Raw genomic sequence first — 20,881 nt, 5'->3', positions numbered from 1 at the left:
TGGTAACTTAGGAGCCACATTTACTTTTGTTCCTCCATCATGAGAAAATTCTGAGATTTCACTTCTGTCTGAAGTTTGGACTTTCACCAGCTTGTTATTAATGAGCAGATAAATAGCTTCAGAAAAAGAGAACTTTCCCAGTTGGCATGGCTTGGTGGTTGAGCGTTGACCTATGAACCAGGAGGTCACAGTTCGATTCCTAGTCAGAGCACATGTCTGGGTTGCAGGCTCAATCCCCAATGTGCGGTGTGCAGGAGGCAACCAATCAGTGATTCTCTGTCATCATTGATGTTTCTATTTCTCTCTCTTTTATTGACTGAAATCAATAAAAAATACACACACACACACACACACACACACACACACTAGAGGCCCAGTGCACAGATTCGTGCAGGGAGGGGGAGGTCTCCTCAACCTGACCTGTGCCCTTGCACAATCTGGGACCCCTCGGAGGATGTCCGACAGCCGGTTTAGGCCTGATCCCCGCAGGGGATCATAGCATCATAGTAACTGGTCGACTAGTCATTCTGGTCATTTTGGTCATAAGGGTCACTTGGGCTATTGTGTGTGCGCATGTGTGTGTGTTTTAAAGGAGAACTCCACCATTAGCCATGAGGCATTTGTGAAATGTATTATACAGGAAATGTAGACTTTGCTCTTGGTAGCCTGAACATCTGGTCCAGTTTTAACAAATATTATGCCCAGATGTTTCAGTCACATAGTCAATTCAATTAAAAACCAATCTCCCCCCCCCCTTTTTTTTTTACCTCCATGTAAGTAATTATCTGTGTAGTAGATGAATTGTGATCAGTCCTACCTGCTCCAGCAGGAAGAAAATAAAGGTGTTCTCCTCACATTAGAAGCAGCCAAACATGTTGGCTACGTATTTTCAGACAGGACATCCTAGCATCATCTCTGATAAAACTGACTATTCCCTGACCACTGGAAAGCCAGTCCTAGTGTGTCTAAAACATATGATGCCCTGTGATGAAAAATAGAATCACAGAACTTCAAGCACTTATTGGAGAGTTTGCAACAATGGATTAGTTAGAAAGCTCCTGTGCTAGCAGTTTCTCTGGAAGTGGGAGTGCGGATGTAGTGGACACGCTAGTCTTGGGTCTCTAAGTTCTATCCCAGTATCCAGTCACCTCATGAGAAAACAACAGGGCTTCTATTATCTTAGCTTCCTGCAAAAATGCCTTAAATACATATAAGTAAGGGGCGCTTTAATGGTGTACCTTTATGTTACATTGTGGGTTGAGTTTTAAATTATTTTAAGATCATCTCTTAAATCTTCTATAAATTTATTAAGAAATTACCTTTTTACCTTTATGCCATAAGTAATTTTCCACATATAAAAAGAAAAAAAACTTATATTCCTCCATTTAAAAAACCCACCTGCTGTTTTCCATTTTTGTCTTGGCTGCCAGGAAAAGGCCAAATTTAATGTGTAATTGTGGTAGCTAACTTAACTCAGACACTAGGTGTTTTTCTTCTTCTAAAAATTTCCTTTTTAAAATTGTTTATTTCTGCAGTAACTTTGTTTCTGCTCTTTGCCCAATACTGACCTAGAGATGTTAGAGAAATGAAGTATTTGATAATAATCCAGCAGTAAAGTTGGCTTTAGAGAGAAGGAAGTCTAGCTGTTGCCTCCCCTGGCATCTGAGGTATAGTGAGTTGTGGTCCACACTGTGTGCTTCCATGACTGGCCTGTGAGGGGGTGAGCGCTGTAAGTGAGAGCAGGACTGATGACTGCATGAAGCATCATGTATTTTTCACATGTAACCAATGGCATAAATAAGTAAAACAAAGATAGTCACTGATACGTGGCCTTGTCACACTGGTTGCAATTGGGAAGTTTTTTTATAATAGTAAGAGGGGGAAACATGCTTCCTTCCTGTTCTCTGCCGCAGGTGATGTGGCAGGAATTGGCTGGGAGAGAACAGAGGGGACTCCACCTCCTCCGGGGCAGCCAGCCAAGGGCCGGGTGTACTTCACATACTGTGGGCAGCGCCTCTCGCCTTATCTCGAGGATGTCTCTGGTGGCATGTGGCCTGTGGTTCACATTCAGAAAAAGGTAGGTTATCTTGTTGGGAAGGAAAACAAATTCTGCTAGTAATTTGGATGATGCTCAACCACATTGGAGGGGAAAATCTACTTTACCCAGTCCACAGATTCAAATGGGAATCTCATCTGGAAACTCCCTCACAGGCATGTCCAGAAAGAATGTCTAATCTGGGCACCCATGGCCACCAGGCAAGCTGCCACATAGACTGATCATCACAGTGCACTTGCAAATTGTAGACTTTATGAAAGCAATGCCAAGCAAACCCGATCGTGTCTCCATTACCCTGGAGAAGTGATGTTTGAGCCAGGTCTAGAATATTTACTGGTCTTACTGGGCAAAATTGGAAGAAAGTATGTTTCAGGTAAAGGGAACAGCATATGCAATGGCATCAAGTAGAAGGGAACGTGTTAGAAACAAGAGAGGTCACTGTATGTAGCAAAGAGCGTGAGAGTGCAAGGTGAGGGTAGGCAGGGCTGGCTTCCTCAGAGCTTTAGTGCCAGTGTACACAGTTATACCAGCCCCTTGGCCTAGCTTTACGTGCTGTCCCATAGCTGGGGCCATTCTTATGGTTTGACATTTAGTGAGGGTCACCTCACTAACGTATTTAACCTTACCCTGTATTTAACACCTCACGGTGTTAAAAATAAATAAATAAGCCTAAGTCCTTTTAAGTCCTTTATTTGCTTTCCTTTCCAGAACACCAAGACTCGAGCTAACTTTGGCTCCCGCCCATTCGCCTATGCCGAAGGGCAGGCCCACCGCAATGCTGCTGACCTGTGCACTGACCTGGCAGAGGAGATCAGTGCTAACTTCGAGGCCCTGCCCTTTGCCATGGCATCTGACAGTGACAACGATGCTGGCACCAGTGTTGCATCAGACCCAGGCACTCATGGGCCACCGTGCAGGATTGCCGCTGTGGCCACCCCTCAGCAGCGTAAGCCAGCTCCTCCCAGGGCCCCACTGCATTCTGGGGATGCAAATGCTGTTAGTCAATTTAACTTGGGCTCGTTCTGGTACCTGTGGGAATGGGGTAACTGGCCCAATGAAAGGAAATGGGGATAAGGAGGAAGCAAGGCAGACTTTAAAGTAGAACTCGCCCCCCCCCCCACCCCCCATATATAGGAAACTTGCCATCACTCAGTGAAAGTGCAAGCCTGCAAGATTGTCCATTTTTATGAGATAAAAACCCCAGAATTTTTTATGAAATCTAATTTTAAAATGTTTATAATTTCTTTGAATTGTTTTAAATCTGAGGTCATCAAAGAATAAAAAGCTGATTGTGGAAGCTTTCTATTATTTGAAAATTTTCATAATCAAACTGAATAAAACTGAGCTTTCTGAACTAAAGATGTCTGCAAGTCATATTAGGCCCTTAGGATACTGGTTTACAAACTGCCTTAAGTATCTGTTTAATTTTTATGATGATGAACTTTTCAGATTCTTCCCTGAGTTGAATTATACCCACTAAACCTATTGCAGGACTCAGGGTAATTATAAATAATTAGTTATTTCTTGGCACTGCACTTGAAAATCCCTACAAATACTATGAGTCTTTCTATCACATACATTCAGAGAATCCGGTTTGTCCACGGTGAGAAGTGCATGGTTTCCAGCCTGCTCTTGCCTAGAACTCACTGCCATTGTGCTTTGTTACAGAATATGACAGTGACACGTCCTGCCATTACAAAGTAGAGCTCAGCTATGAGAATTTCATCACCTCTGGCCCAGACCCCCACCCGCCTCCCATTGCAGATGATGAAAGTGATGACGATGACGATGATGACATCCCACAGGTAAGAGACCTGCAGCATCCACTTAGCTCGCTAGTGCCCAGGACAAGCCATGAGGAATGATTTTGATCTGAACATACAAGACTGGAACTGTTACACTTTGAATGATGTCATTGGGTTTCATCAGTGCCTTTGCAGTGTTTGTTTTTCTAAACTACACATCAATAGCAATACCTATTGGGCTCTTTTGCCCAATACTGACCTAGAGATGTTAGAGAAATGAAGTATTTGATAATAATCCAGCAGTAAAGTTGGCTTTAGAGAGAAGGAAGTCTAGCTGTTGCCTCCCCTGGCATCTGAGGTATAGTGAGTTGTGGTTCACACAGTGTGTTTCCGTGACTCGCCTGTGGGGGGGTGAGCGCTGTAAGTGAGAGCAGGACTGATGACTGCATGAAGCATTCTCTCTGATCATGAGTTTGCCTTCCTCCAGGAGGACCACTATGCCCTGCTGGTGAAAGCGTGGGAGACCAAGGTGTTCCCTACTATCCGAAGACGCTTCCGCAATGAAGCAGAGCGGAAGTCGGGCCTGGACCAGATCAAGGGTGCTCTGCAACTCGGTCAGTGCTTTACGCTCCCCTATGGCGTTCACTTCTTGATTTGAAGAGATGTGTTTAGGTGACACTCAGGATGTAAATCAGGAAAGAGGGTTCATCTAAATGTGGGCTGGACCTAACAGTGTCTCCTATCTGTACCTTTACTGAGCTCTGTGGCCCTGACTTTCATTGCCAGGGTTTTCTCTCCTTGTCATTTTAACTCGGTGTTTTTCAGTTTATGGACTACTGAGGTGAAGTGGCATGGTTATACCAGGAAGCTGCCTGCCCTGATGGCAATAGCTTGGGCTCTGAAGTCACAGCTGTGCTATTTACCAGATGTGTGACCTTGGGAAGGTTACTTAACCTTTCTGAACTTTCCTTATCTTTAAAATGGAGTCAATAATAATAACCACCTCACATGTATATGAGAAAGAAGTGAGTTGTACAGATAAAGTTCCTAAAAACAGTGCCTAGCACATAGTAAGTATTCCATTAATAAAGTTCTATATGTCACAGTGATTCATGATGGTAAGATATTTTTCTCCCCCTGGCTACAACTTCTCCAGCAAAGAATGATACAGGGTGTGACCCCAGACAATGGATCATTACTGAATCTTAACTACTTTTCCTCATTTTGTGAAACACATGCTTTTTGAGATGCAAAAATGCCTTTTCCCATCAGGCATCACTGTCCTCCTGTGGAACATTGGTTTGGTTTTCTGTCGTCATTGTGGCCGAGATGGAATAAAAAGTTTAGTTATTGTCCCCACGTTAGCAATCTTTCTCCTCTTTTGTCCTGAGATTAGGACCAAATAAAAAGAAAAGCCACGAAAAGACTTGTATTTTTCTTGGAACTTCTATGCTCAGTCCCTGAGTCCCAGTGATAGATGAGCAATTCCTTTTTCCATTGGTGCCAGGACTTATCAGAGAGAAAGAGTGTTTGTGCGCGCGCGCGCGCGTGTGTTTGTGTGTGTGTGTGTGTGTGTGTGTGTTTCCATGTTTCTACCCCAAAGCTTAGACCATGACAGTGGAATGATCTTATTTAGACATAACCTGTGAGAATATTCATGCATCTTGTGACATAGTAATGAAACAACTGCATTGTTGTGAGGACAGAACAGGAAGCCACAGCATAGGTGTGGAGGGCAGCCCAGTCCAGCATGGCTCCTCTACCAACACAGGGTTTATTTAAGCTGAGACCTGGAGCTAATTGGGCAACCGCAGGGTTAAGTTTAGAAAAATGAAGCAGTGTGTTCAGGAAGCCTGGTGCTTCTTACTGTTTGGGGAGAGAGGAGAAAAGGGGAGACTTTACAGTATGTACAGGATCTTTTTAAATTTTTTTTTACCACTTGTTCCTGGACAAATGTCTGTAGCCAAATGTGCCTTCTCCTCCTCTGCTCCCAGTGCAGAAGGAAAGTACAGACAGCACGGCAGAAAATGTGATTATCCAAGGGCGGCTGCTGGACCAGAGCCAGACCAGTGACTCCTGGCCTTGTGACTCACCCAAAGTGCCTCTGGGCCCTTATACATCTTGCTCAAGCATTCTCCTGGGATCCATCTGTATGACATGGCCAACCAGCTGAACTATATTAATTTAAACTTAAAACATTTACCTTCCAAATACAACAGCCGTCAATATAGCAGTGGCAAAAATCCGAAGGAGGATGGGGAGGATAGGGAGATGGCTCATGGTGCCCAAAAGACCACCTCTAAGAGGGTGAACCCATGGGAGGTTAATGAAATCATCTCCTTGTTGTTGTCGTTTCATTTGGCCTTCTCCCCAGTCCCCGGATTCCTGTTTGGTAGACAGCAGAGTCTTTTTTCTCCTACCTTCTATTCCTTTGGAAAATGTGACAAAGGTTATTTTTCCATAATCTTCTAATATTAGGCCCATTTCTTGTTTATTCTGTCTGATACGTCTTTCTCTAAGCATCCTTCTAAAGTGTGCTCAGAAAATGCCGCAACTTTTCATTATAGCAAGGCCAACAAGTAAGGGAATGGTAGATACGTGTGATGGCGATAAGGCTTATTTAAAAGCAGATGCTGTCAGCACCCACTCTTTCACCCACAACCTCTCCAGCAGTGTGGGAGCTAAGGCGGCTACAGCAAAGGGATACCTCTGTCCCCATCCCTGTCCTCCCTACAGTGTGATTGTCTTCAGGGCTCTGGTCATTTATTTACTTGGTTTATTAATTAACTAGAGGCCCAGTGCACGAACTCATGCACCAGTGGGGTCCCTCCACCTGGCCTGCGGGATTGGCCGAAACTGGCTCTCCAACATCCCCCAAGGGGTCCTGGATTACGAGAGGGCGTAAGCCAGGCCAAGGGACCCCACTGGTGTACAATTGGGGCCGGGGAGGGATGCAGTAGATTGGCCAGCTGGGGAGGGACTGTGGGAGGGCTCCAGGGCATGTCCAGCCCATCTCGCTCAGTCCTGATTGGCTGGACCCCAGCAGCAAGCTAACCTACCAGTTGGAGCATCTGCCCCCTGGTGGCCAGTGCACATAATAGTGAGCAGTTGAGCAGCCTTAGCATATCATTAGCATATTATGCTTTGATTGGTTGAATAGCTGACTGGACACTTAGCATATTAGGCTTTTATTATATACTAGAGGCCCGGTGCACAAATTTTTGTGCACTCGGGGGGAAAAAGGGGTTCCTTCAGCCCGGCCTGTGCCCTCTCCCAGCCTGGGACACCTCGGGAGATAACGACCTGCTGGCTTAGGCCTGCTCCCGGGTGGCAGAGGGCAGGCCCAATCCCTAGGTGCAGCCCCTGGTCAGGCTCAGAGCAGGGCCGATTGGGGAGTTGGGGCACCGCCCCTGTCATGCACAGAGCAGGGCGGATCGGGAGGTTGCGATGCCACCCTCAGTCACGCTCAGGGTAGGGCCGATTGGGGGGTTGGGGCACCGCCCCCTGTCACACTCAAGGCAGGGTCGATGGGCAGGTTGCGGCGCCACCCCCTGTCACGCACAGAGCAGAGCCCATCAGGGGGGTTGGGGCTCCATACCCTGTCACGCACAGAGCACGGTTGATCAGGGGGTTGGGGAGCTCCCCCCGTCACACACACAGCAGGGCCGATCAGGGGGTTGGGGAGCTCCCCCCTGTCACTCACAGAGTAGGGCCTATAGGGTAGTTGGGGCACCGCCCCCTGTCACACAGCAGGGCTGATGGGGAGGTTATGGCTCTACCCCATCACACACAGAGCAGGGTCCGTGGGGGGCGGTTGGGGCGTCGCCCTCTGTCACCCACAGAGCAGGGCCGATCAGGGGGTTGGGGCACCGCCACTGTCACACTCAGGGCAGGGCCGATGGGCAGGTTATGGCTCTACCCCGTCACACACAGAGCAAGGCCCATGGGTGGGGGCGGGCGGGGGTTGGGGCGCCGCACCCTGTCACACACAGAGCAGGGCTGATCAAGGGGTTGGGGCGCCGGACCCTGTCACACACAGAGCAGGGCCGATCAGGGGTTTGGGGCACCGTACCCTGTCACACACAGAGCTGCAGGGCGATCAGGGGGTTGGGGAGCTCCCCCCTATCAGGTACAGAGCAGGGCTGATCAGGGGGTTGGGGCGCCTTCCCCTGTCACGAACAGAACAGGGCGGAAGGGAGGTTGTGGCCCCACTCCCTGTCACACACACAGCCGCAGGGCAATCAGGGGGTTTGGGCGCTGCCCCCTGTCACGCTGATGCCGGTGCTGGGAGGCCTCGCGGCTCCGCTGATCCCGGTGCTGGGAGGTATATTACCCTTTTACTATATAGGATAGAGGCCTGGTGCATGGGTTGGGGCCGGCTGGTTTGCCCTGAAGGGTGTCTCGGATCAGGGTGGGGGTCCCCACTGGGGTCCCTGGCCTGCCTGGGTGAGGGGCTGATGGCTGTTTGCAGCTGGTCACACACCCTTCAGGGTGGGGGTCCCCACTGGGGTGCCTGGCCAGCCTGGGTGAGGGGCTGATGGCTGTTTGCAGCTGGTCACACACCCTTCAGGGTGGGGGTCCCCACTGGGGTTCCTGGCCAGCCTGGGTGAGGGGCTGATGGCTGTTTGCAGCTGGTCACACACCCTTCAGGGCAGGGGTCCCCACTGGGGTGCCTGGCCAGCCTGGGTAAGGGGCTGATGGCTGTTTGCAGCTGGTCACACACCCTTCAGGGTGGGGGTCCCCACTGGGTTGCCTGGCCAGTCTGGGTGAGGGGCTGAGGGCTGTTTTCAGGCTGGCGGGTGACTGAAGCTCCCAACCGCTCCTTTTTTTCTTTTTTTTTTTATTCTGGGCCAGCTTTAGCTCTGGCTCCAGCTCTGAGGCCTCCGCTGCTGAAAGCAGGTTTCTGGCCTTTGTTTACCTTCTGTATTTGAAACAATGTTGCGATCCTGCTGGCTGAAGCCCCGCTGACAGAAAGGGGGTTTCTGGGGTTTTGTTTAGCTTCTATATTTGTTACATAGTTGCTTAGAGTTGCAGCTCAGAGGCCAGCAGCGGCAGGCAGGGAACGTTGGAGTCCTCCGTCACTGAAGCAAGCAAGCCTAATGTTTGCTTTAAGCTGCCTGGCTGTCGGCCGCCATCTTGGCTGGCAGTTAATTTGCATATCGCCCCAATTAGCCAATGGGAAGGGTAGCGGTCATATGCTAATTACCATGTTTCTCTTTTATTAGATAGGATTAGAAACCCGGTGCACAACATTTGTGCACTTGGAGGGGGGTCCCTCAGCCCGGCCTGCGCCCTTTCGCAGTCTGGGAATCCTCAGTGGATGTCTAACTAACGGCTTAGCACTGCCACAGAAGCAGGAGAGGCTCCAGCCACCGCTGCTGTGCTCACCAGCCGTGAGCCTGGCTTCTGGCTGAGTGGCGCTCCCCCTGAGGGAGCGCACTGACCACCAGGGGGAAGCTCCCGAGTTGAGCGTCTGCCCCCTAGTGGTCAGTGCTTGTCATAGTGACTGGTCATTTTGCTGTTCAGTTGATTTGCATATTAGCCTTTTATTATATAGGAGGGTAGTGGCTGTGCTATTGAACATAATGATATGTCCTCCCCAGGGAAGGAAGAACAGAGCAGATTCCAGTACTGGATAGAAGTTATGTAGCTCTCTGTCTCTCTTCCCTAAGCAACACGTGTTATTGTAGTAAAAATCAAACTCACGCCCAACCAGCATGGCTCAGTGGTTGAGCATTGACCTATGAACCAGGAGGTCATTTTTTGATTCCCAGTCAGGGCACATACCTGGGTTGCAGGCTCAATCCTCAGTGTGGTGCATGCAGGAGGCCAGTCAGTGATTCTGTCTCATCATTGATGTATCTCTCTCTCCCTCCCCCTTCCTCTCTTAAATCAATAAAAATGTATTTTAAAAAAACACACAAAACAAATTCATACAAAAATGTATGAGGGGAAAAAAACATTACCCTTACTTTCTTCTTATTCTCCATTTGTCCTAGTTTGTTCTTTTGACTTAACTAAAGTGAAATGACTGCATAATGACGTATCACTTTTAACCATGCTGTGTTCATGAATATTTTTGTTATTTGCATTGTTTCTTTATAAGCAATGCTGCACAGAGTGTTCTTTGCACACTAGTGTGTGTGTTTTTGTGGGAGATATTAGAGAGATTCCTGAAAGTAAGGCATTAAATACTTTCAATTTGGTAGACTGTTCATAATTACCTTCCCCAAAAGGCAACATATTCCCACCAACAGTGGTTTTATTTTTGTTTGTTTTGTTTTGTTTTGTTTTGTTTGTGTGTTTTGTTTTGTTTGTCTGCTTGGCTCATGCTCATGCTTGGGAAAACACATATACATATATATATATATATATATACACACACACACACACACATACACACACATATATATACATGTATATGTATACATACACACATATATAATATATAACATATAACATATATAATATATATACATATATGTATAATATTTATAATATATAAAACATATATATACAGTATATATATATAATATTTCTTTATTGGTTTCAGAGAGGAAGGGAGAAGGAGAGAGAGATAGAAACATCAGTGATGAGAGAGAATCATTGATCAGCTGCCTCCTGCACGCTCCCTACTGGGGATCGAGCCTGCAGCCCAGGCATGTGCCCTTGGCCGGAATCAAACCTGGAACCCTTCAGTCCACAGGCTGACGCTCTATCCACTGAGCCAAGCCGGATAGGGCTGTTTTAATATATTTTTATTGATTTCAGAGAGGAAGGGAGAGAGAGATAGAAGCATGAATGATGAGAAAATCATTGATCAGCTGCCTCCTGCATGCCTCCCCTGGGGATGGAGCCTGCAACCCCGGCAGTTGCCCTTGATCAGAATCAAATCCGCAGGCCGACGCTCTATCCACTGAGCAAAACAGGCTAGGGCACCACCAATATTATTTGAAAGATTCTCTTATTGTTTCATTCTAGAAATAAGTCAGTGTCATGATTGCCTGAAGATCACATGCTCTCTGGGGAGTTATCAGTATTGTTCTATTTTTTAGGTATGGTGGACATTGCCCGACAGACGGTTGAGTTCCTCTACGAGGAGAATGGTGGCATCCCAAGAGACCTTTACCTTCCCACCATTGAAGACATTAAAGATGAAGCGAACAAGTTCACAATTGATAAAGTTCGAAAAGGTTTTGCTTTCTTTCTTACTTCACCTATGAAACGTCCTATGAAATGAGAAGTTGAGTTTTCCCAAGCATGAGCCAAGCATCTGCTGGGTCTCCTAGGTTGACTCTCCTTGCTCTGAGTGACATAACCTCTTCCTGGCTCTCCCATGTAAGGCCCTAAAGTTCCTGGTGGGGCACAAGAGACACCTCTCTGGCCTCTGGTGGCCTCTCGCACATGCTCAGGGCTCACTAGCATGAGCAGGGTGAGACAGGGCAGTGGTACAGAGAGAGGAGTGGGGACGCGGGGGGAGGTGGAGGGTTCCACATAGGCCTCTCAGGCTTAGTCGTGGCTGCTGAGCTAATAAACCAGGAATATGTGGTTGTATTGTGCTTTTTAGAATTTTCATAGAATGAGTATAAACTTTTGATTAAAAATCTATGACACGAGGAAATGAAAATATGAAAAAGCACAAAAAAGAGAATTTAAAACCACTCATTAGACCTTCATAAAACTATTCGAACATCATGGGCAGGAGCAGGCATATATATTTACTTTTCTTTTTCTTTTGATTTGAGACCTAATTCACATACCATAAAGTTTACCCTTTTAAAGCATACAATTTAGCAGTTCTTAGTGTATTCACAAAGTTGAACAATCATCAAACCATTACCACTAATTCAAGAACATCTTCATCTCCCAAAAAGGAATTTTGTACCCTAACTCCTCCCCATTCCTCTCTCCCTTAGACTCTGGCAATTATTAATCTACTTTCTGTCTCTGTAGATTTTCCTGTTCTGGAAAGTTCATATACTGTAAATTGAATCATACAACATGTGGTCTTTTGAGTCTGGCCTCTCATACAACATAATGTTTCAAGTTTCAACCATGTTGTAGCACATGTTGGTACTTCATTCCTTTTTATGACAAAATAATATTCGTTGTATGAATAATATCTCATTTTGTTTATTCATCAGATGATGGGCATTTGGGTTGTTTCTACCTTTTGGCTATGAACATTTGTATACAGATTTGTATGTGAATATGTATTTTCATTTCTATATGTAGGAGTGGAATTGCTGGGTCACATGGTAGCTTTATGTTTAACTTTAAAAAAAAAAAAGTATATTTCTTTATTGAGTTCAGAGAGGATTTTCAGCCAGGGCTATGTTTAACTTTTTGAGGAAATGCCAGATTATTTTCCAAAACGATTGCACCATTTTACATTTCCACAAACAATGTATGAAGGTTCTAATTTCTCTAGATCCTTGCCAACACTTACTATTGTCTGGCTTTTATATTATAGCCACCCCAATGGGTGTGAAGTGGCTTTGACTAGCATTTCCCTAGTGACTAATTATGTTGAATATCTTTTCATTTCTTTTGGGAGAAATTTTTATTCAAAACCTTTGCCCATTTTTAATTGGCTTCTTTGTTTTGTTGAATTATGAGAATTCTTACAACACTTTGTTGTATTATCTTCCAGACCAAGCTGTGTTCCTTTTTTGGCTACAGCTAAACTGAGGGTACTGTTCAATGCTATAGAGATAGCATTGACCCTAACAGAGAGGCTCCCAAGGTGATGATGGTACTTGCTCCTGAAAAAAACTTCTCTCTCTACCCTCTTCAGGTCTCACGGTAGTAACCCGCTCTCCGGACAGCAATAATGTAGCCAGCAGTGCTGTTGGAACTGCTCTGCCAAAATTTGCCATCCGAGGGATGCTGAAAACCTTTGGGCTTCATGGAGTAGTCTTAGATGTGGATTCGGTGAGTACACAACCTTTTCTAGACACTGAGACTTTCATGCTCAGACTCCAGGTCCCTTAAAGAGGGATGGATTCCTCTTCAAGTTAGGGGTGAAGATACCAAACTAAGTGCTGTCATGCCAGATGGCCTTGCTGAGATGAGCACGAACAGGGAAGAGGGGTTATAAACCCTTTCCTCTCAGCACTTGGCTCCTGCAGAACTGCCTTGGCCATTCTTTTCCGTCAGCCATGTTCAGACTGTCCCTACATGCTGTCTACCCAAGTTCCAAAGAGAAATTCCCCATTGTCCTTGACGAATGGCTGATCTGTCATTGTCATGATTGTTACAGACACAGAACAAAGAAACAGTTTGATGTCTGCCCTTTGGGACTGGCTTGGGCTACTGGGGTCTAGGTTGAGGTTTTAGGGGCCAGTCTCCGCTCTTCAGAACTAGTGTCAACCTTTTGGGACTAGATTGGGCCCCTAGGCCTTGGCTGGGCCATCCCGGGCTAAGTCCATTACAATCAGATTGACCCGGCCATGGGGAAGCCCCAGACCCCACAAGACGGCCTGAGAGGAAATGAGCACACGTGGCCTGGGAGCCCGAGGTTGAAAGGGCTGCTGACTCTCCAGGGAGAGGTGTTTGTGGAAGTCACTCTGACACAATGAGGCTGGCTCCCTGGGGCCTGCTGGGAGAGTAGGTATCACTTAGGGGCTAGATGAGGCTCTTCAGGGCTTGGCTGGGCTCTTAGGGGTGAGGTTCTGCCCTTAAGTAAGCTTTAGTATCTATCTAGATACTAGAGATAGATAACGTTAGGTACCATTAATGATTTTAAATGGAAAGTTTCACATCTTCAATAGACTCCTTTTTCCTGGTTGGTGGTTTACTAAGGTAAACTTTCAAGTAGAACATTCTATCAGTAGTACTGTTAATCTCCTACTGCTTTTGGGTACAAGCTTCTGACTCCAGTTATCAGAAAGCATATAACTAACAATATTTTCAGCAATGGAAATGTATGAAAATAAAAATCAGAAAAATAAGAATTTTTGTTAAAGTAATAATTATTATTTCTCAAACAGTTTGATTCCCTCTGTTTTAATAATAAACCCTAAGCAAAAAGAATTATGTTGGTATTTGAATCCAGAATGCATATACATGAGTTTACTTTTAATTTTCCTAATAATGAAATAGAGCTATCAGACGTCAAAGCAATGAACAGAAAATTTACCTGGCAACAATGTGCATTGAACTGTTACTGAAATATAGCACTATTCTTTTTAAATTTCTGACTCATAATTACATCGAAAATCTTCCTTAATTTATTTTACCAATAAAAATTTGCTAACTGGTATAAAAAATGAAACACACTATTAATGCAATGCTAACCAAATGTCTTTGAACTTTTAGACCCAGTGACATGCAGCTAGCATTTACTGCTATAAGACTTTGGTTTTATATGTATTTTAAAACTAAGGGGTAAAGTTAGTGTAGAAAAACAAATAGACATTTCCTTTTACTATTGTAGGTAAATGAATTGGTGCAGGTAGAAACATACTTGCGAAGTGAAGGTGTGCTGGTTCGATACTGGTATCCTATTGACATGTTGGAAAGGCCCCCAGCAGGCTACCGAAGGACTGCCACCAATGGGCTGGTCACACTGGACAACACCAACCTTCAAATTCATAGGTAAAATTGAGCCCTCCTTTCTAGTCACAGAAATCCCCTTACTGCGTTTTACCACATGTGCCATTCATTGTTGAGAACAAGGGTTTTCCTTCAAAGTGAGGAGTTAGGGAGAAAGCAAATAGTAAAGATAATAGCACAGTTGCAGAAGTTGGGAAGAAAAGTTGAGAGCAAGAGGGAAGGGGACAGGTAAGGGGATGTAGTATCACCTGGCCTGTGCCACAGGTGCTCTGCTGTCAGGTGGAGGAGTTGAGAGGGGTCCTAGACAATATCAAATGACCCCGGTGGCTCCGAGTGGGTTTTAAACCTAAACTTTTTTTAAAATATTTTTATTTTTACTGATTTCAGAGAGGAAAGGAGAGGGAGAGAGAGACAGAAACATCAATGATGGGAGAGAATCATTGATCGGGTGCCTCCTGCATGTCTCCTACTGGGGATCGAGCCCACATCCCAGGCATGTGCCCTTGACCAGAATCGAACCCAGGACCCTTCAGTCCATAGGCCAGTGATGGCGAACCTTTTGAGCTTGGCGTGTCAGCATTTTGAAAAACCCTAACTTAACTCTGGTGCCGTGTCACATAGAGAAATTTTTTGATCTTTGCAACCATAGTAAAACAAAGACTTATATTTTTGATATTTATTTTATATATTTAAATGCCATTTAACAAAGAAAAATCAACCAAAAAAATGAGTTCGCGTGTCACCTCTGATACGCGTGTCATAGGTTCGCCATCACTGCCATAGACCGATGCTCTATCCACTGAGCCAAACCAGCAAGGGCTTAAACCTAAACTTGATAGAAACATCAGAGCTGCTTCTAACTTGCCTTTTTAACGTGCTTGATACCAGGAGAATGTTTCATTGTGATGATTGGCTACTAAAACACAGTGAGTCTTCCCTATGCTTGGTATTAGCTAGATTAGATATTTTACCAAGAGATGGGACCTGCTTAGTCACTAATGAGCCATTATTCAAGGTGCATGCCTATTCATCTATTCATAAATCCATCATATTAAAAATTCCCACAGCGAAATTTTTAATAGCTTTATTGAGATATAATTTACATACTATACAGTTCACTCATTTAAAGTAGACAAGTCAGTGGTTTTTAGTATATTCACAAACTTTGCAACCATCACCAATTAATTCTAGAACATTTGTATCACCCCAAGAAGAAACTCTATACCCATTAGTAGTCAGTTTGCACTCTCCCATTCCCTAGCTCAACCACCAATCTATTTCCATGGGTTTGCTTAATTCTGGAATGTGTAAAAATGACACCAGTCAATATGCAGCCCTTGTGTCTGGCTTCTTCACTCAGCATCATGTGTTCAGGGTTTATCCATGTTGTGACATGTATCATCAGTACTTCATTCCTTTTTATGGCTGAATAGTATTCCATTGTACAGATTTACCATTATCAGTAGATGGACATTTGGGTTGATTCACTTTTTGTCTATGAAAAACACTGCTGTGAACATACATGTATAAGTTTTGTGTGGACATAAGTTTTCATTATTTTTTCCACAGTGATTTTTGAGTTGGGAAAAAGCAAACATAACTAAATATACCTTTTTTGCCTAAACACGAGTGACTAACTTGGAGGACAGAACGTGGGCCAGAAGAGAAGCCTGAGTTGTGGTCTTTTCCCTCGGGAGGCCTGTGGCTCAGTCCAGCGCGGGGCTGGAGCAGAGGCGCCTAGTGATCCCCTGCCTTTTGCCCTGCAGAGAGCTGCTGCGGTGTGAGGCTGCGCTGGCCAGGCTGTACTGCCGCATGGCCCTGCTCAATATCTTCGCCCCCAAGCTGCCTCACTTGTTTACCCGCCTCTTCCACATCCCTGCCATCCGAGACATTACCCTGGAGCACCTGCAGCTGCTGTCCAATCAGCTCCTCGCTCCTCCCCTCCCAGGTAAAGCTTGGCTTTGCTGCTGGCACTGCTGAAGTCAGCACGGGCAGGAATAGTCCTGAGAGTGAGCCAGGCCCTGCCGGCTGGTGCTTAGTGTCCTCATTGTCCACTGGGCGGGGGGGGGGGTGGGGGGGTGGGTTTTGAGCACAGTGCCTCAGACCAGTAGAGATAACCGCACTAAGCCAAAATGGTCTTGGCAGTGCTTTCTCGCTCTTTGAAAAATACAAAGTAAGTATACCGCTCACTTTAGTCATTGATCTGTTAAGCATTCATAGAGCTTCCCAAACTAATTGTGGATCAAGGACAATTAAATAGTGTTTATGAAGTCTGGTCACTGTACTGTTGCCACAGATTTTCTGTCTGGCATTGTAAAGAAAGGAATATGTTCCTGTGATCAAACTCCTCCAAAGCAGACCTACTGATTCATTGTGACCTCAGGCAGCTTGTGTTTTAATGGGCCGGCTTGTGTGTATCTGCTGACCTTGGCGCTTGGGGTGAGAGCTAATGCTGTGTGTTGGCTGCTCTGGTACATGCTAAGTGATGAATCTGCTTAGCCTAGTCTTCCTTGGGTACCTCGGCCTTCAGCCTGCTGCCCTTGACCTCTGAGCCACTAGTGTGAGAGCAAGAGGTGAAGGGACAGGTGGCACTGTACGTCAACAGGGCATCTCACAGTTGTGGCGCCCCAGCCAGTCTGTGAGCTGCATCTCTTCCAGCTCCGTTAGTGCCTGGGGTCTACTACCCCACCCTGGTAACCTGGAGGCTTCAAAACATGCCTGGGAAGCTCCAAAGTGTTTGTGGAAGTGTTTTGCCATGATGAACGCACGCTTGCTTTACAGACTCCATTCTGAGCCACCTGGCAGTTCCTCGGTGTAGCTCAGGGTGGGCCAGGGCAGCCCAGCAGCAGGTCAGGGGGGCTCTGGGAAGCCCCAAACCCAAGCTGCTCCACTTGTGTTTGGGCCTCCACTTCAGATTTTATTTTAGGAAATAGTTTTGCTGCTTAAGAGAAAACAAAATTTAAAGAGCACTGATCTCCTGGACCCCCCCCCCCCCTCCAACTTCCCTGCCCGTGATCATCATTATGTCTGTTACCCCAGACAGCCTGTCCATGCTAACTCAGCCCGGCTACTGGACAGTCTGGTCACTGTTACTTAAAGTCTCAACACCATTGGCTGTTGTGGTTCTGGCAAACTGTGGTTCCTTCCTGTCCCCAGACGGCACCATCAGCTCCAGCTCAATCCTCCTGGCCCAGTCTCTGCAGCACTGCGTCCACTCCCAGAACTGCTCGGCCACAGACCTCTTCTACCAGGGCAGCTCCCAGACAGTGAGGGAGTGGCTCCATGTGGCCATCACACGGACCCTGCACCAGGGCGAAGAGAGCCTTTTGGAGCTGACAAAGCAGATCTGCTCTTTCTTGCAGGTAAAAGTCCAAAGCTCTAAGATCCCTGAACTGGGCCCCAGTTTTAATTGGATGTCTTGTGGATTTCCTAGAAATGACACTCTTTCTTCTCCAAACCCACCTCCACCCATCGCCCAACCCCATTGATCTCCTCACTTTCACACTCTGCTGCCTTGTCCTGTCTGTAGTGTCCTTCCTCCGAAGGGCTTTCCTGTCCTCCTGAACCTGAGACAGCGAGCAGGGGGCCCTGCCCTTTGCCTGGGAGCGGGGAAGATGAAGAGCTCTCCTGTTGAGCCTGTGCCTTGTTAAATGTCCCTCTGCAGACAGCACCAGAACAGTTCCCCTCCGAAGAATTTCCAATCTCTGAGTCCAAAGTCAGCATGGATGTTAATTTCCCTGGAGCCGCTTTTGTTGTGGTATCTTGCAAAGAAAGTCAGTCTGGATTCCGCAAAGAGTAAGTTTTCTCCAGAGGGTGATGGGGAGAGAAAAGTAAAAATGGATTCTGGGGAAATTGACAGAGGAAAAACTCAAAAATTTTCTTTATTGCTTAACTATATTTGGAAATAAGTTACAGTTCTTGCATGTTTTAGAAATTAGTCTTTATAAAGAATGACCTCTGAAATGGGGTGGGAATGACTTACGAGTGCCCAGTTCTCACTTTCCTCCTTCATGACAAAGCACCTGCTGACTCCCTGGTGTGCATGGGGGCTCCCCTCACTCCCATCCCTCCTCCTCAGCTCCTCTCTGTACAAGGCGCCTTGGGCGCGTGTACTGGTGTACGGGCTCGGGCACAAAGTCAAGCGAAATGGGCAGCTAAACCTGATCGAGGCCGTCTGTTACCCACGGGATGCATCTCCGGCCAACACCGGGCTCACGCCTCCACCCACCACCAACCAGTACCCTTCCGTGATCCTGTCCACAGACAAGGTCCACATCAAGCTGGGTAAGTGCCGTAGCTCATGGTGATAAGGACAGCCGGAAGTTTTCACTGCTTTCCTTCTCTTTGACCACGGAAAGGGTTTTGTACCTCGCACCTTGCTCTGTCCCAGTTTCTTTTCAGTAAAGAATAGAACTGCTTGGGGCCCTGCATTGTTGAGGCAGGAAATGAAAAGCTCCCTTTCCTGCCTGGGGAAGGCCTGGCAGATGCTGCTCAGACTAAGTGGGGATTCCCTTTCCTTTCTCAGCGTGTGCTGGGACACCTGCGATTTAGAATGACCCCAGCAGGGCAGTCTCGTGTTGGCCTGTAATAATCCCAGCCGCCTTCCATCGAGTTCTCATTAAAACCGGCACCATCCCAGGAGGCCCTGGGGCATGGGCCTCCGTGAGCATCGTTCCCCATCTAAGTGGTAACAGTCTGGTGACGAGGCTGGAAGGCCTGGTTGGTCTCGTCTCCCTGGCATCTTTTGTTAAGCCTCCATGGAGCTCTCCATCTCTGTAAATCTTGAAGCTGTCGCTGACCATGTGCGTTTTGTACCGCGGCCCGCTGACTGTGTCTGAGGCATGGATAACCTAGGCTTAGAGGTCCATGGCACTTGCTTGGTGTGTTTGACAAGAAAAGACTGACGCTGTCTAGCTTGCTAGAGACAGTTATAAGATATTTTTGAACTTTCAGTCCCCAAAATGAGCCTTAGCTTCTCTGCAGCCCCAATCCTGGAGCTATTTCATCTGCAGGGAATGAAATGAAAGGCTGTTTCTCAAGTGATTTGGTCATTGCTAAGTAACTTTATAGTCCTTTTATTAGAGTCTGTTTTTTCATAGTATTTTGCCTACACTAGCTGTTTTTACAACTTTTTAATTAAACACAGAGGCTCTCTGTCTTGCCTATTATGCCCAAGTAAACCTTCCCATGTAAACGTCACCCCAAAGTGCAGGCCCGTCAACACGGCCCTCCTGACTCGGCCAGGACCCGATTCCCCGCTTACGTCTGACAGTGTGTGCGCGTAGGGGTGGGTGCAGCGCACGTGAGGGCATGAGATAGCCTTTTCCTCTCGCTGTAGGCAGCTTTGGTCCCATTCAGGCCATGGCAGGGACAGGAGATAATAAAAGAGAATCAAAGCCCATGGTCCTGGTAACTCTCTCTCTAAACCTAGTATAAACTTAATGCTCTTATGGGATTGCAGCTACACAAAGGGATGATTCTTTCTGTACCAACCTGGGACCGTTCCAATGAAGCCTCTTTTAAAATCTGACTTACTGTTTCCATGCTGGGTCATCTTCCTGACTAGGGGATGTTGTCCTTCCCTCTTCCCATTGCTGCCATTTGTCCTGTTGTCACACAGATAAGTGGACTCCTTGGAGGGTGGTCCCCTGGCTCCTCCTGCCTTCAGCAGATGAGTGGCCAGGCTTTCTGGCCCGTTTCTCCACAGACACCTGGGAGGCCTTTTTCTCAGGCTTATTTTGGTCAGGTCCTGCCAATCACGAGCTGTCCTCCCGGGCCCTTGTTTTAGGAGTGTCTCCACCTCCCGGAGCTGTGCTGGTGTTACATTCCCTGCCCCTGGAATTCCCACTGGCCATGGCCTTCGCAGAGCAGCTGCTGTCCTGGAAGTCAGAGGACGGCGAGGGGAAATCGGAAGATGAGCCTGACTCTGTGCCGACATCCGTCCTCCTGCAAGTGGTGGGGCTGCTGGGTGAGGCTCCTCTCCCTCAGGGTCGGGTGGGGGGCTGTCTTGGCCTGAAGAAGGAGCTTGCAAGATGGGTGAGGGAATGACCACAGGTAGCCCAGCAGGGATGGTCTCCTGCCAGGTTACTGCCATTGAAGTGGACAGAGTGTAAGACAGTGATGGCGAACCTATGACACGCGTGTCAGAGGTGACACACGAACTCATTTTTTTGGTTGATTTTTCTTTGTTGAATGGCATTTAAATATATAAAATAAATATCAAAAATATAAGTCTTTGTTTTACTATGGTTGCAAAGATCAAAAAATTTCTCTATGTGACACGGCACCAGAGTTAAGTTAGGGTTTTTCAAAATGCTGACACGCCGAGCTCAGAAGGCTCGCCGTCCCTGGTGTAAGAGGTAGCCTAGGCTTCTAAATCTGTAGTCTGCAGGGGATTTCCATTGTTTTGAGGGGCGGCAACTAATTGTGCAAGGAAGATTAATTTTATCACCCTTCACTTTAAAACATAAATACAGCCCTGCCGATGTGATTCAATGGTTGAGTGTCGACCCATGAGCCAAGA

General features: G+C 46.6%; 1 protein-coding gene across 19 annotated transcripts in view; it reads left to right on the top strand.

The window, feature by feature from the left end:
* The window catches only part of HECTD4 (HECT domain E3 ubiquitin protein ligase 4), a 150,186-nt gene that overhangs the window by 107,495 nt on the left and 21,810 nt on the right, over window positions 1-20,881 (top strand). For all 19 annotated transcript variants that reach the window (XR_004974769.1, XM_036353386.1, XM_036353385.1 and 16 more), the window contains 12 exons: window positions 1,914-2,077; window positions 2,765-3,002; window positions 3,725-3,861; window positions 4,289-4,415; window positions 10,857-10,994; window positions 12,599-12,735; window positions 14,240-14,400; window positions 16,125-16,306; window positions 17,515-17,720; window positions 18,023-18,153; window positions 18,437-18,642; window positions 20,147-20,326. Coding sequence is in view for 18 of the 19 variants with exons in the window: in XM_036353386.1 (XP_036209279.1) it covers window positions 1,914-2,077; window positions 2,765-3,002; window positions 3,725-3,861; window positions 4,289-4,415; window positions 10,857-10,994; window positions 12,599-12,735; window positions 14,240-14,400; window positions 16,125-16,306; window positions 17,515-17,720; window positions 18,023-18,153; window positions 18,437-18,642; window positions 20,147-20,326 (2,007 nt within the window). In the remaining variant the exon portion in view is untranslated. The remainder of the gene's footprint in view (window positions 1-1,913; window positions 2,078-2,764; window positions 3,003-3,724; window positions 3,862-4,288; window positions 4,416-10,856; window positions 10,995-12,598; window positions 12,736-14,239; window positions 14,401-16,124; window positions 16,307-17,514; window positions 17,721-18,022; window positions 18,154-18,436; window positions 18,643-20,146; window positions 20,327-20,881) is intronic.

The sequence above is a fragment of the Myotis myotis genome, unplaced genomic scaffold (assembly GCF_014108235.1).
Source record: "Myotis myotis isolate mMyoMyo1 unplaced genomic scaffold, mMyoMyo1.p scaffold_m19_p_20, whole genome shotgun sequence".
NCBI classification, from domain to species: Eukaryota; Metazoa; Chordata; class Mammalia; order Chiroptera; family Vespertilionidae; genus Myotis; species Myotis myotis.
This window is presented reverse-complemented; position numbering and strand designations above follow the sequence as displayed.